The sequence below is a fragment of the Drosophila tropicalis genome, unplaced genomic scaffold (genome assembly GCF_018151085.1).
Source record: "Drosophila tropicalis isolate 14030-0801.00 unplaced genomic scaffold, ASM1815108v1 contig_859, whole genome shotgun sequence".
Classification (NCBI taxonomy): domain Eukaryota; kingdom Metazoa; phylum Arthropoda; class Insecta; order Diptera; family Drosophilidae; genus Drosophila; species Drosophila tropicalis.
In genome coordinates this window covers 12010146-12023900 of record NW_027173353.1, presented here as the reverse complement: position 1 = coordinate 12023900, position 13755 = coordinate 12010146, and the positions used below count along the sequence as shown (strand labels likewise).

General features: G+C 39.1%; 2 protein-coding genes across 2 annotated transcripts; one reads left to right on the top strand and one right to left on the bottom strand.

Annotated features, from left to right (window-relative positions):
* Positions 1 to 8223: 8223 nt before the first annotated feature.
* On the bottom strand, positions 8224 to 11858 carry Vha55 (V-type proton ATPase subunit Vha55). The gene is made up of 4 exons (XM_068298192.1): positions 11700 to 11858; positions 11473 to 11588; positions 9437 to 10698; positions 8224 to 9375 (listed from the first exon to the last, which is right to left on the bottom strand). The coding sequence occupies exons 2-4, from the start codon at positions 11543 to 11545 to the stop codon at positions 9238 to 9240; spliced, it is 1473 nt and encodes a 490-aa protein (XP_068154293.1). The 5' UTR covers positions 11546 to 11588; positions 11700 to 11858; the 3' UTR covers positions 8224 to 9237.
* A 50-nt stretch (positions 11859 to 11908) lies between these two features.
* Positions 11909 to 13129, top strand: Snx3 (sorting nexin 3). Its single transcript, XM_068298193.1, is given in 4 exon segments — positions 11909 to 12260; positions 12262 to 12387; positions 12670 to 12765; positions 12824 to 13129. Coding segments are annotated over 4 exon segments (501 nt in total). The 5' UTR covers positions 11909 to 12212; the 3' UTR covers positions 13055 to 13129.
* The last annotated feature ends 626 nt before the right edge of the window (positions 13130 to 13755 follow it).

Sequence of the window (13755 nt, the reverse complement as noted above, 5' to 3'; positions counted from 1 at the left end):
TTTTCATTTTCACTTTTCCCTTGGTTTTCCATTTATGCGTATTTATGTGCATACTTAATGAATTTAATGTTTTATTAATGTGAGCACGTTGTTTTTGTTGTTGCTGCTGCTGCTGCTACTGCTGCTGCTACTGCTGCTGCTTCTGTTATTGCTGTTGCTGCATATGTCAAGCTCTTAAGTGACAAATAATTAACAACACTTGTGTCGAGAAGCAAGAGGCCAAATGGAGAGACAAAGACGGCACAGAGACCTGAGGACACCGAGGGTGCGAAACGGGAAAGTGAGTTGGGGCAGAATGCTAGAGTAGGTTCTATAATCTGTTTAATGTAATTTGCAATTTATATTAGGCTATTGAAATTTTATTGAACGCTCGCCTAGCAAGCGAAAGAGAAAAAAAAATTTGATAATAAATATGCATAAGAAATATTTTGCTTTAGCTTCTTCATTTAACTCTTGGCAGCTTCCGTTTCCTTCATGGCGCGGAAGTAATTTGATGGCACGCAAATTTCTGGTTTAATATGTTTAATGGCAAACTTCGTTGCTCCAGGCGCCTGGCCAAGGGCTGCTTCATTTTCAGTTCAATGTGGATGTGGATGAGTGAGTGCCTTGACAGCATCGATTTCTCCTGTGTATCAAATGCATTAGGAACGTGATTTATTCATAACGGTGCGCGGCGAATGCAAATTTTGCACATGTAACTGCAATTTCCATACATTCTTGCCGCTTGCCAATACACAAGCACACACTAACACACACACACACGTATGCCTGAAAAGCCGAAGAAAGTTAAGCAAAAGCATAGCATACTTATAAGGGCACCATAAAATATTGTTTCTTCCATACATACATACATAGATGAAAATACTTGCCCCCCTTCCACCCGCTGCCCCACCGGTGTCTTTTCACACCACTGACAGCATATTCATACATAGATCTAGGACTTCCCCGTCATACCCCCCCCAACCACAATCCCCTACTGCCGACTGTCGCATAAACGAGTTTATGTTGCAAGTTAGTGCGCGCAATTTGCAATTTGATGTGCCCTCGCATCTGCCTCACGAGTCTACATCTCGAGTTCTTCAGTTCTTCTGAATCTCATGTGTGCGTACATATATGTATGTATGCGAGTCTGTGCAAAGTAACTCGGCAATCCAAATTATGGTAATTTGGCAAGCTCGACTGCGTGGCTTTGAGCGCACACTTAATCTATTTTATTGCCAAGTGCAAAGAACAAGGGAGCACAGGAATCTTGAGAGCGCCTTGCAAATGATCCATATTTCGATTAGCCATATTCTTAGCATGCTCAACTTTGAATAATAGTTGAGAACTACTCAAATTTCTTTAGTTATAGATAGAAATCAAAAGTCAATGAACAATGCTTAAATAAGCCCGAGTAATCAACGCATAAAATTTAACTCCCACATTCTGACAAAGTCCGAAATGCACTTAAGGCCACAACATACAATAATGTATCACGTATACGCCACATGTGACACAAAAAACATAATATGTGCTCACGAATATGCTGATGGACATTATAAACAAAAGTCAAACAGTCATCCAGTCAAATGTGCCACCATAACTAGTACAACTGCAACAGAAGACAACAATTTCATGATTTCAAATTGATGCAAATTTCTTGTTTTTTTGCGAGGTGGCTGTATAGGAGGTAAAGCGTCTGGCATCACAACTCTTTCGTATAAAACAACAATAACAAGAAATAATATTCTCCCCCAAAAATATGCAAAATTTCCAAATACCCAAACAGTACAAAATGTAAAAACGATTTTGTTCCACATACAGTTTGCTGAACTTAGAAATGCCCTTCAAAAAAAGGTATCTTTGTGAAACTATTTTTAAATTCTAAATTAAATTCCTAATTCAAGTTCCTACGCCCTAATTTGAGGAAGTTCAAGAACTTAACTAGTACATTTTTATGTGTCCCACATTGTCTATAGTCGTGATTGAATTTTCTATATGAGACCTTAACGACATTCGGCAAACAGACTAGACCTGATGTATAGACACATCATTCCTCTATGAAAGCAATATGTAGTAACTGCTATTTAGGCAGAAAGGACTAAGATTTACGGGTGTTTTATAATTTGGTATCGAATTATAATTTAAAAGTACTCAAATTATTCTGCAACGCTTCGCGGTGATTCTTTTATCTTGCAATTAAATAATGTCTCTCTTTTATCTATGTATCTATCCATATGATACGACGATCTTTAAGACAACAATTAGAGTTACTTTAGACCGTCATTACCCATGATAATCACACATTACAACAGTTTGGATACCCAAGTGTCTTAAATTATTTATATAAATAATAAAAATAATCATTAAATAAGACTGGCATCATTTCCGACATCTTGAAAATGGAAACTAATTTCTCTACCCAAATCTAACAGAAACGAAAAAAAATGTCTACTTCTTACTTATATGGTTAAGACCACAAGCCCATAACATGGTCATGGTGAATGCGTTTGAGCGATTCGTTTTGTGATTTCTAGAAACAAAGAACACAAACTGAATGAGTTAACGTATTTACCTTCGAATTAGATTGTGTGGAGTTATGGAATTTGCAGTTTTCTTCTCTCAAAGACTAACTAGATTTTGTTAAATAGTTTTTATAATACTTCACTGGCCTTTAGTGTAATGAAACAAAGAAGGTCATACGAATATATCAAGGTATTTCAGCTAAAACTATAGATAAATAATGAAAAGAATTTAACTGGTCCATATAGACACCCATTTGACTTTTAGTTACAGGGTATACCAGTGTAGGGTTTACTTTTTCTGTTTCTTTTTTGTTTTATTTAAACCCATTGCGAATGTTATATTTGCGTTGACTTTTTCGACTTTATTCTCAACTGGAGCAATGGTAATTGAATTAACATCCTGCCCACACCCTCTTCCCTGCTAAAGCAAACACACACACACACACAAAGGGAAGCTGAGAGGGTAGAACAAAAAAATAATCGGAATAAATTTCCGGCTTTAAACCTGTACAAAAAAAGGCCAAGCAAATAAAGCTTAAAGTCCTTCCTCTAGGACCTTTTTTTATGGCACATTTCAACATGATGATGAAAAAAGGGTCACAATTAGTTTGGTATCCAGGTCGTTTTGTTGCTGCAGTTGTTGTTAATATTGGAACAAGTTTATGAAAAGGAAAGCTCTTTGATATTGAGACACGTAATCTTGGCTTGTCGTTCAACTCCCAGGGACAGTGGGTAGAAAGGAGCGCGGGGGACATCAATGAGAGAAGGCAGTCAAACAATATGCGAGGCAAAAACTTTTGTCCATTCGATACGCATGAAAATCAAACTACAATTAGGCACAGTCAGAAAGGGAGAGAACATAGAGAGAGAGAGAGAGAGAGGGAAACAGTCAATGGCAGTGGCAAAGTCGAAATCGAAAAACAGACCCCATTGCTGCTGATGCCTAGTTGCCTGGGGCTAACCATTGGGGCATTAAATGTCAGATACACACACACGCACACACACACTCCGGGACGTGGCATGTATGTATTTGCTTTTATGCTTATGCAGCACAATTGATACTCCTCCCTTCTCTACTGAATGAATTGCCTTCTGACGCAATGTATTTGCAGCTTAACTAAAAGCAGGATAAATATCCTGAAGCCAGGGCCGTGGCATTAGCTCAATCTAAACTGTTGGCGGCAGGCGGCGTCAATTTGCTTAATCTTGAATATACATACATAGAATAGCAACAACAACTAAAGCCGAAAGCCAGACGATTTCAAAAACATTGCCCAAAGTCGGACCTTTTCGGTTATATTCCTTTTTTTGCTTTTTCGCATTCCTCCATCCACGGTTTTGGTTATTCTTGTGATTTATTTGGTTAAGCTGTCCCAAATCCAAGCAATGCCCGAAAAATCCAGCCCACAAATTATGGAAGCTAGTGTAAGTCTCAGGGAAAAGGACAAACTACTTTAGCTTCATTGGCAATGGATGGTCCACGGTGGATAAATTGGGGAATGGTGTCAGAGCGAGACGCACGAGCAACCAGCCAAGACGAGGACCTTTTCGACCTGCTTCACAGACGCTTGACACTGCAGTGAGCAGTGGGTGAAGAGCGCGAGGAGGGAATGAGTACCTTTTTCTAGTTTTCTAGGCAAAAGTGTTAGATTGGTCAAACACTTCAAACATGAGTAAGTAACACTCAGCCTCCTTGTGTCCTTGGCAACTGTTCGAACTGAATGTGGCATTCAAATTTGACTGCTAATGAGTTAATTAGGTGATTTACTTGACGCCACAAGAGCCTTAATTACTTCTACATAAAAGTCTCCATTTAAAGACTTTCTCTCCTTTGTAAATTTCTCACACATGATAATAAGTTCCATCCCCTTCCACACACGGAGTGAGAATTGGATGAAACATCCTTGATTGTGGTATCCATCCACCTGCTTTATCCCCCCCTCGCTTTCAGTTTGCTTATGTTGATTTTCACACTGCCTTTTGGCTCATTAAAATTCACATTCAAACATTTTGCAAAATACTTATTAACAAACCTTTTTACGCGAACTCATTTATGGCACCAAATATTGTGGGCACATACATAGTCAACCTTTCAACGGGGGCTTAGGGGAATTGGGTGCTTTGGGTCGGTTTATGGGACGCCGGATCAGCATCGTTTTGGGACACTTGCCAGATGCTGTTTATGTGCCTGTGCGGCGCATAAATCGAGCGGAAGCAGAGCGCATAACGAGAGCCAGCGAGTGAATGCCAAGTGGAAAGCCACTTGCATTGACCATGACCATGAACTTTTGTTGGATTTCTTAATGATGCCAGACAAACGTCTCGGAATGAGCCACCAGCCTCTAGCTTTCCCATCCTTTCCATCCTCGCCCTCCCTTGTCCTAACCCACTTGACATTGCCTTGTCAGGGACCAGCAGACAAGCAAAAGATACAAATCTTTTGCGCAATGGCCGGCCCAACCCCACTCGCCCCTATTCTCTTATTATGTGGGAGTGGTTAGAAAGATTTTAAGCCGCAGCAATTCAGAATATAGAATATCTGCAACATTTAGATAATCTACCAGAACGAGTATATCGATGATGTGCAATGACCTACAATTAACCAATATCCAAGACAAGACTAATCCTTATCCGACCGTTCTAAACTATCTTTAAAGAAGCTGGAATATAGTGTCATTAGCTTTAATTATACTTTCGATTAGGTCGCTTAGTCTCATCCATCTGAACGTGAGAAATTTCAGGTGGACTTCCCATTCGTCAGTCGTGTTATAGTCCGAACTCTCTGAAGCATTGTTTACAGAATCAAGACTCAACAATTGTTTAAAGTTTTGTGATGCAAGAAAAGTTTCATTTAGGGGCGTTTGTGGGGCGTGGAATGGGGATGGGTGTTGTATTTTGCACCACCATCTACATAAACCACCAAGCTCAACCATCGTCAACCAAATTTTTTAACTTCATTTAGAACTCATTAAAAACTTTGGCATAATTGCATAAATTTGCAAAGTCAATGGAAAACTTGCCCAGGCAAAAGCCAGCCAGAGAGCTGTAAAAGGAGCAGCTGCCCCGCCCACATCCCTCCAGTATCGCCTCTTGCTGACCATCAGCTGCAGAGGGTGGTTGTAATTGTAATGTTTTGAGTGACTTGGGCTTGGCTCAAGAGTCTGCGAGCTCTATGTATGTCCATTGACCACTTAGTGCCCAAAAAAAAATCCAATTTTTTGGTCGGACTCGTTTGGAATAATCATTTTCCCTCTGTCCAGATATACATATGTTTAATTTGATTACATTGTGATATAATAGTGTTAATCATATTTGTAATATAGAAAATAAAATGGATTTTAGGATTTTATAGCCCCTCGTTGTGTATGTACATATGTATATAAATACATATATTTGTTTAAATGGTTGTCCAATTCTCCGGCGATTATTATAATTTCTGAAGTAATCTGAAACATTCAGACAATTAGATGTAGAAAACCCAGACACAACCGAAAAGTAAAAGTAAAGGAAATAACAAAAAAAAAATAATTATTTGCAGTTCTCATAAACCCAAAAACGAAAATGGTCAAAGTTTATATTTGTCCAGGTGTCGCCACAAATGAATCAGCCGACACCTGGTGTCGCCACCGTCGTCGCTGCGTGGGTGGAGAGAGCGACTGCGCCGCACAGTGGGGCCTTTGCCCGAACGACGGTGCTACATTTGCTTTTTGATTAAAGCGGTTTATAAAAATATGTACATAACCGATAGAGAACTCTTCAATAATTGTGAATCTTAAATATTTAAAAATCTGTTAACTATGAAAGTAAAGTTGAGACACTTTTTGTAGGTACAAACAAATCATAATTTTGTCGAATTTGCGAAATTTCAAACTGAGTATTTACCTATCATTTGTATATACGTAGTCTAAATGAGGGCTTTTGTGCGGATCAGAAGACCTCGGAGTTGATTAAATCAACTGGGGGAGACAAAAAACCAAGTTTCAAAAATAACCATTCATGACTATATTTCATATATAAACATCAAAAAGACTTTCACAATGTTTTCCAAATACTTTTGTCATAGGATTTTTCTATATTTCTAATGATTGTCACATGATTGACGGACAAACGGACCTAAGGTCAGAAGGTCATGGCCATGTCGACTTGGCCTTTAATGCTGATCAAAAATATATATGATGATGATGATAGAAACGTCTCAACAAGGATTTAAAAAACAAATCTGCTAAAGCAGAACTGCAGATTTTGACAGATTTTTTGTACAATAATATATATGTAAATTTTTATTGAAAATTAAAAGAGCTTTAGTTAAGTTTAAAAGCCAAGGAAAATAGTTAAAAAGATTGTCTAAAAATTTCAGACGTCAGGTGATCAGTTTCCGAGAAATGTTGATCTCTAGTTTCAGAATCGTATTATTTGGGAATAGTCGTTGTCGGTGGTCCCATTTGCTCCTGTTTTCCAAACTTATCTACAATCGTCTGGGCTTGAAGGACGACGACAAGCTCTTGCTTCCCAAGTCCAACCTAAGAGAGTAATTAATATTATGTAAATAGTAAATTTACGATCAAATTTGTTTAAAATTGTAGGTTTGTGCAATACTTACGTTCCCTCTTTATGCAACCATGGAGCTTTACATAACACTCATTTATAAAAGGACATTGCAAATCCCTTCCACGTCGCTTGTAAGTTCCACAAACTTTAATACCACCAGGACGACATGTATTACGACAACGTTGTGCAGCGCTCAAGCTGGCCATATAAAGGACAATGGTGAGAACTAATAAAGTAACTGTTAACCTCATCTTTACTGAAATATTATGCTTGCTTGGATTTAATCTGCCCCTTATATAGGATCGGGAGTTGCCCCAAACAATCAATTCCATGGTCCGGAATTCCAATATCGGCTGAGCAAACAGATTAAACAATGAAGTTGGTGGAAATTTTTTGAGATGCGATGATGAACAGCATTTAAGCAAGTCGATTATAAATAAACAATTGTTTATCATCAATATAACCCACATTTTGTTCTGAGCACAAGATTTATCACTTTTGTTTATAAGTTTAATAATGCAACACTTAAATTTTATTTTTGGAGCAACATATTTTGTGAAAATTTGTTTTGAAAAGAAAAGTTCACACTTGCTGACAGTTTTTAACCTTCAATTTATTTGAAATTGCAATTGGTTTTAAATTAATAGACCATTTTTTTTAAACAATTGCCTCAGTTAATTAGCTGAAACTCGGCACTCACAGATCTCCCCAAGAAAGACATACATCTTTGTGATCAGATGGTATGACTTTGTCGGCGATACCATCAACGTCCTGGACTTACAATTAGATTTCCTAATAATTTCTCATTCTTTAATCCCACCAGGTCTTAAACGAACGAATTCTCGTTTTATTGAAGACTAGAATAAGGAAATCGGTACAAACGTAATTGGCCTTGTCTCAACTTAGCTACAAATCATTCTAAAATTCCTAATTTTGAATGACAAAGATTACCTCATATAATCCAAAGAAAGTCTGATTCACCGATCATAAATTCCAAAGGGCTTTTAGCTTCGAGATTTGGTAAATTAAAATATGCTATCCATGGTTAATGATGGTCATATGATTAAAGTCCTGTGAAGGTACTGACAGAATCCCCTTGGTGTGTCAGTCGTTTCTATTCAATTGAATTGCACATTAGTTTATGTTTTTTCTTTACAAAAGATTGGTCGTATTTGGATTTAACATGATTTGGTGTGTAATTTATTAACTCATCATTTAAATGTTCTATAATTTATACATATATATGAATCATTAATTATTCTTTAAACATACGATTAGTTGAACATTTTTTATTGTTTATGCTATTGATCAAATGATTTGTTCACCCGTGACTACTACCACGCCACAAACAGATTTGGATGGCATTAATGCAGATTTCTATAACAATTGATTAATCGAAAAATTTAAAAAATGAATCCGTTTAGATGTCTACATTGCCTACGTTTAAGACATTTCTGGCATTTTATTGATTTCTTTTTATTTTTGCACTTATTAATTCATTTAGTTTTTTTTTTTTATTTGAGTTGCTGTACAAATTGTTTACAAAGATCGGTGCGCAGTGCGGGGACAGCAAATTAAGGTAAGGGACGGGGTACGGTTACGGGGAAAAAGTGTCTAATACTTGTGCGAACTGATATCGAAGCGCGACAAAACAAAATAAAAGCAAAACGAACTGAATTTTGGTTTGGAATGCAACGACGATTCAAATAAAGAAATGATAATTTATAGAGCACAAACTTAAAACCTAACAAAGAAAATGTTGTAAACTTTAACAAAATGAACGCGCGAAATAGGGGGAAAAAACACTGAGTGTACAAAGTAATTTGCGACGATTAAACAATTCAATTATTTATGTACAATTCCAATACGGGAAGGACGACAACGATAACGACGGCGACGACTACGACACGCATTAAAATAGTTGTTCTTTCTATTCTTTTTTTTTTTTTTTTTTTTGCTCCGTTGAATATTATTTAACTAGATCGGCTATCGCAAAGGTTGAACAAATAGATACGATATTATATATATATATATATATATTGTGGCTTTATGTATGTGGATATACCAAGATAAACACATACACAGCGGGATATTGCAAAGGCGGATAGATCCGCCGGCTTAAATTATGAATGAAACAAAATTTTGGACAAAAATCAAAAACAAAAAAACAATCAAGAATCAGAATCTAATGGCGGGAGTCCCTAGGATAGAATTCAGCCAAGATGGAGGCTGGAATACGTTTAAGCATCTCCTTGGGGAAGATACGCAGCAGCTGCCAGCCAATGTCCAAGGATTCAAAGACAGTGCGGTTCTCGTAGTTGCCCTGTAAATCAGAAGAAATAAGTTAAACATAGTTATTGATTTACTTGTGCGTCGAAGCTCACCTGAGAGATGAAATTCTTCTCGAACTTGGTCAAGAATTCCAAGTAGAGCAAATCGTCGGGCGTCAAGGCCTCCTCACCGACCACAGCCTTCATGGCCTGGACATCCTTGCCGATGGCGTAACAAGCGTAAAGCTGATTAGAGACATCTGAGTGATCCTTGCGGGTCATGCCCTCACCAATGGCAGACTTCATCAGACGCGACAGGGATGGCAACACATTGACTGGTGGGTAGATTTGTCTGTTGTGCAACTGACGATCAACGTAGATCTGTCCCTCAGTAATGTAACCAGTCAAATCGGGAATGGGATGGGTAATATCATCGTTGGGCATAGTCAGAATGGGAATCTGGGTAATAGAGCCATTGCGACCTTCCACACGACCGGCACGTTCGTAAATGGTGGCCAAATCGGTGTACATGTAACCTGGGAAACCACGACGACCGGGCACCTCCTCACGGGCAGCGGACACCTCACGCAAAGCTTCAGCGTATGAAGACATGTCGGTCAAGATAACCAGCACGTGCTTCTCGCACTGGTAGGCCAAGAATTCGGCAGCTGTCAGAGCCAAACGCGGAGTGATGATACGTTCAATGGTTGGATCGTTGGCCAAGTTAAGGAACAGACACACATTCTCCATAGAACCGTTCTCTTCGAAATCCTGCTTGAAGAATCGGGCAGTTTCCATATTGACACCCATGGCAGCGAACACGATGGCAAAGTTATCGGTATGGTCGTCCAGCACAGACTTGCCTGGCAGCTTGACCAAACCAGCCTGACGACAGATCTGAGCAGCAATTTCGTTGTGCGGCAAACCGGCAGCTGAGAAAATTGGAATCTTCTGGCCACGGGCAATCGAGTTCATCACATCGATGGCAGAGATACCGGTTTGAATCATTTCCTCAGGATAGATACGTGACCAGGGATTAATGGGCTGGCCCTGAATATCCAAGAAGTCCTCAGCCAAAATTGGGGGTCCCTTGTCGATGGGCTTGCCGGAGCCGTTGAAGACACGGCCCAACATATCCTCGGACACAGGAGTGCGGAGAATGTCGCCGGTGAACTCGCACAGAGTGTTCTTGGCATCAATACCCGAGGTACCCTCGAACACCTGAACGACAGCCTTGGAACCGCTCACCTCCAGCACTTGACCAGACCGGACGGTGCCATCAGCCAGACGCAGCTGCACAATCTCAGCGAATTTGGGGAACTTGACCTCATCGAGAATGACCAGGGGACCGTTCACACCGGACACTGTCTTGTAGGCTACGGCCGGAAAAAGTGTGAAAGAAGAGAAGAGAAAATAGTAAAAAATAAATACGTATTTCAAATTGTTGAATTCTACCGCTCACATGAACCACTGCTAATAGAAAACTCAACTGATAAGAAACTCAACTGTCAACCGAAAAAAGTTGTGATCGTGGGAGGGGGAGTAACGGGGTACATTATGTCAGCTGACTATCCACGAGCTGCACCGAATTTTTAGGGAATTGATAATGCAAATCCCAGAGAAAAGAAAAATCAAAAAGCAAGGCCACACTTTTTTCACAAAAAAACATGAATAAAAATTGTTTTAAAGTTTAAACTGCATCTCGTTACATAAATCGTTAAATGTTAACTCAACTTTAGTTTCCAATTGGATTTTTAACTCTCGTCTCTCCACCCCATTCGTAGTCAGGTGCCCGCTTAATGACAAGAGAGCAAACAGCTGAGCTGCTGCTACTGCTCTGTCACAACACAAAAGTCATGTGACAGTGAAAATTTTTCGTAAATTGAATTTACAGCACTTTGTTGGTTGCTAAAACCCTTTTTGATTACAGATACATTATTATCTGTCTATATTTCACAACTACAAAAGATTGAGACGCCCCTTGCATTGGATGGCGCAGAATACTTTATTGATTTTTATGCTTTTTGCCTTACACCCAGATTCGTGCAAACTGTCATGGCGGACCCGTGAAGGGCTCTCGGTTGTTCGCCTTGTCTTTTCTTGTCAATTGTCACAATTTGTAAGCTATTTTCTATTTTAATGGTACTCACTCAACCGTGGTTGCGAGATAAAGTCCCTGGAGACGGCCAGGACATGCTCCCGTTGTGCTTGTTGGGCATTCATTTTGTTCTCTTTTTATTTTGAAAAGTGCACAGCAAATTTCGAGCTGGAAATATAGAACAAATCACAAACGGCGTTGGTCAATTTATTTGCTCGAATCAATAAATTAGTTCAATTTTTATATAAATTTCACTTGATCGTGTTGTTCTTGACATACAATTTTTCAGTTTCGAATTAATACTGGGCGACACACGCAAAATTCCAGGCCTGCGAGTCGTTGCGGAGTACGAAGAAAAATTACTCTGGAAGTGTAAAATTTGCTCTGACGTCACGTGCCATCACATGACCGTAGGGTTGCCATCAATTTCTTTGGAATATCGATATGTGTTAGCTATCGTGGGGCAGCACTGAAACTAATCGATTAGTCGAGGATGTGGGCCGGTCACACTGCAATTTATTGGAAAGTTTGTGTTGTTGTAGTTAAACATTAATTAAATTATATTAGTTAATACAGACAGTGTAACCCAAACAAAGGGTGGCACACAGGAGAGCAAAGTTCTTGAAAATTGCTGCATTCCAATAGAGTGAGAAGCAACAGATACAACACAACATAACAACAACAATAAATAAAGGAAGGAGGAGAAAGACCAACACTCCACCACAAGAAACCCGTTTGTACAAAGGGGGCGTCTACCACAATTGCAATTAGAGCTTCTGCTGCATCATCAGAATGATGGTTGAGGATGGGACCGCCGATGCGACTCGCCGTCTAAATGTGAAAAAAACAAACGCTGGACGATGCGTACGCGGTGCCGGCCAATTTCCTTGAAATCGACGTGGTCAATCCGCTGACCACGATGGCGGCGGGCAAGAAACGGTACACGGATTACGAAGTCCGTATGAGAGTAAGTCCAAGTTGATATCCAAGTAACCGCCGAGCGGATGGTACCAAAAAAAACGTTGATAAGTGATTGCGGCGTACATATGTATGTGTGCCAGTGTGAATGACTGCGCATATATGTACATATGCATATGTGTATCTGTGTGTGTGTATGTGTGTGATACGCCTCGAAACGAATCCGAATTATTAGTCACAATTGCAGCAACGACATCCATAGCTGTGATTGAGTCATGCGGGTCATTAAATGTTTTCATTTTCCCGTTTTTATAATTTTGAACTTTTCCAGACCAACTTGCCGGTTTTTAAAGTGAAGGAGTCAAGTGTAAGACGACGATACAGCGATTTTGAGTGGCTGAGAAATGAACTGGAACGGGATAGCAAGGTGAGTAGGCAGAATGATCATCTTCTGAATCGATAACTACCACAAACATTCCTTACAGATCGTAGTGCCCCCGCTGCCGGGAAAAGCTTGGAAACGACAAATGCCATTTCGGGGAGATGAGGGCATCTTCGATGAGAATTTTATCGAGGATCGACGCAAGGGTTTGGAGGCGTTTATTAACAAAATAGCTGGACATCCGTTGGCGCAAAATGAAAGGTGCCTGCATATGTTCCTGCAGGAGAATGTCATCGATAAGAACTACGTACCCGGCAAAATACGCAACACATAAGTGATCAAGTGTGATCACAATGACTCGAACGAACAATTTAGGGAGGAAGAGAGAGGACAAGAATGGAATGGAAAAGGAATCTGAAAATGATAATGATGATGGAAACTGCTCAGTTAATGTTGAGCCTCTAGTTGAAGTGTTGGGAATTTTTATGCAAATGCTAAATTCAAGTTTATATGCAATACATACAATATTAAATATATGTATATATATCAAAGATATATATATATATACATACATATATACACACGACAAATGTATACATATATATACCTAATAGTGTACATAATAATACATAAAATTGTCAAATATTTCGTGGCAGGCTTTTCACCTGCTCATTACTCAAAATTTTGGAGCGTGCCGCCTTTGATGCGTGGCCCCTAACGCTCAAGGCCCTCCTCAGCCTCTGCCCTTACCCGTGCCCCTGTTATCCCCACTCATTACCATTAGTTGTTCCCCTCCATCATCATATACATACCCACATAATATTGTATAAAACAAAACGAAAAAAGAAAACCTAACAATTATTGAATATTTTGAATCAATTTAGTAAATAATATTGTACTTCGAATCAAATTAAAATAATTCCAATGTGTAGTTGATTTTGGTGTAATTTTTTCTAAAAAAAAGGAAATTTTATTTTTTTTTCGTTACTCTGACTCTGGGTAATAATAATTGCTAAATTGCTTCAAAAAGTCAAA

Coding starts and splice junctions, on each gene's coding strand:
- Vha55 (XM_068298192.1), bottom strand. CDS start 11,545: ATGAATGCCCAACAAGCACAACGGGAGCATGTCCTGGCCGTCTCCAGG. Junction 10,699..11,472: donor TATCTCGCAACCACGGTTGA/GTGAGTACCATT, acceptor TTCCGGCCGTAG/CCTACAAGACAGTGTCCGGT. Junction 9,376..9,436: donor AGAAGAATTTCATCTCTCAG/GTGAGCTTCGAC, acceptor TCTGATTTACAG/GGCAACTACGAGAACCGCAC.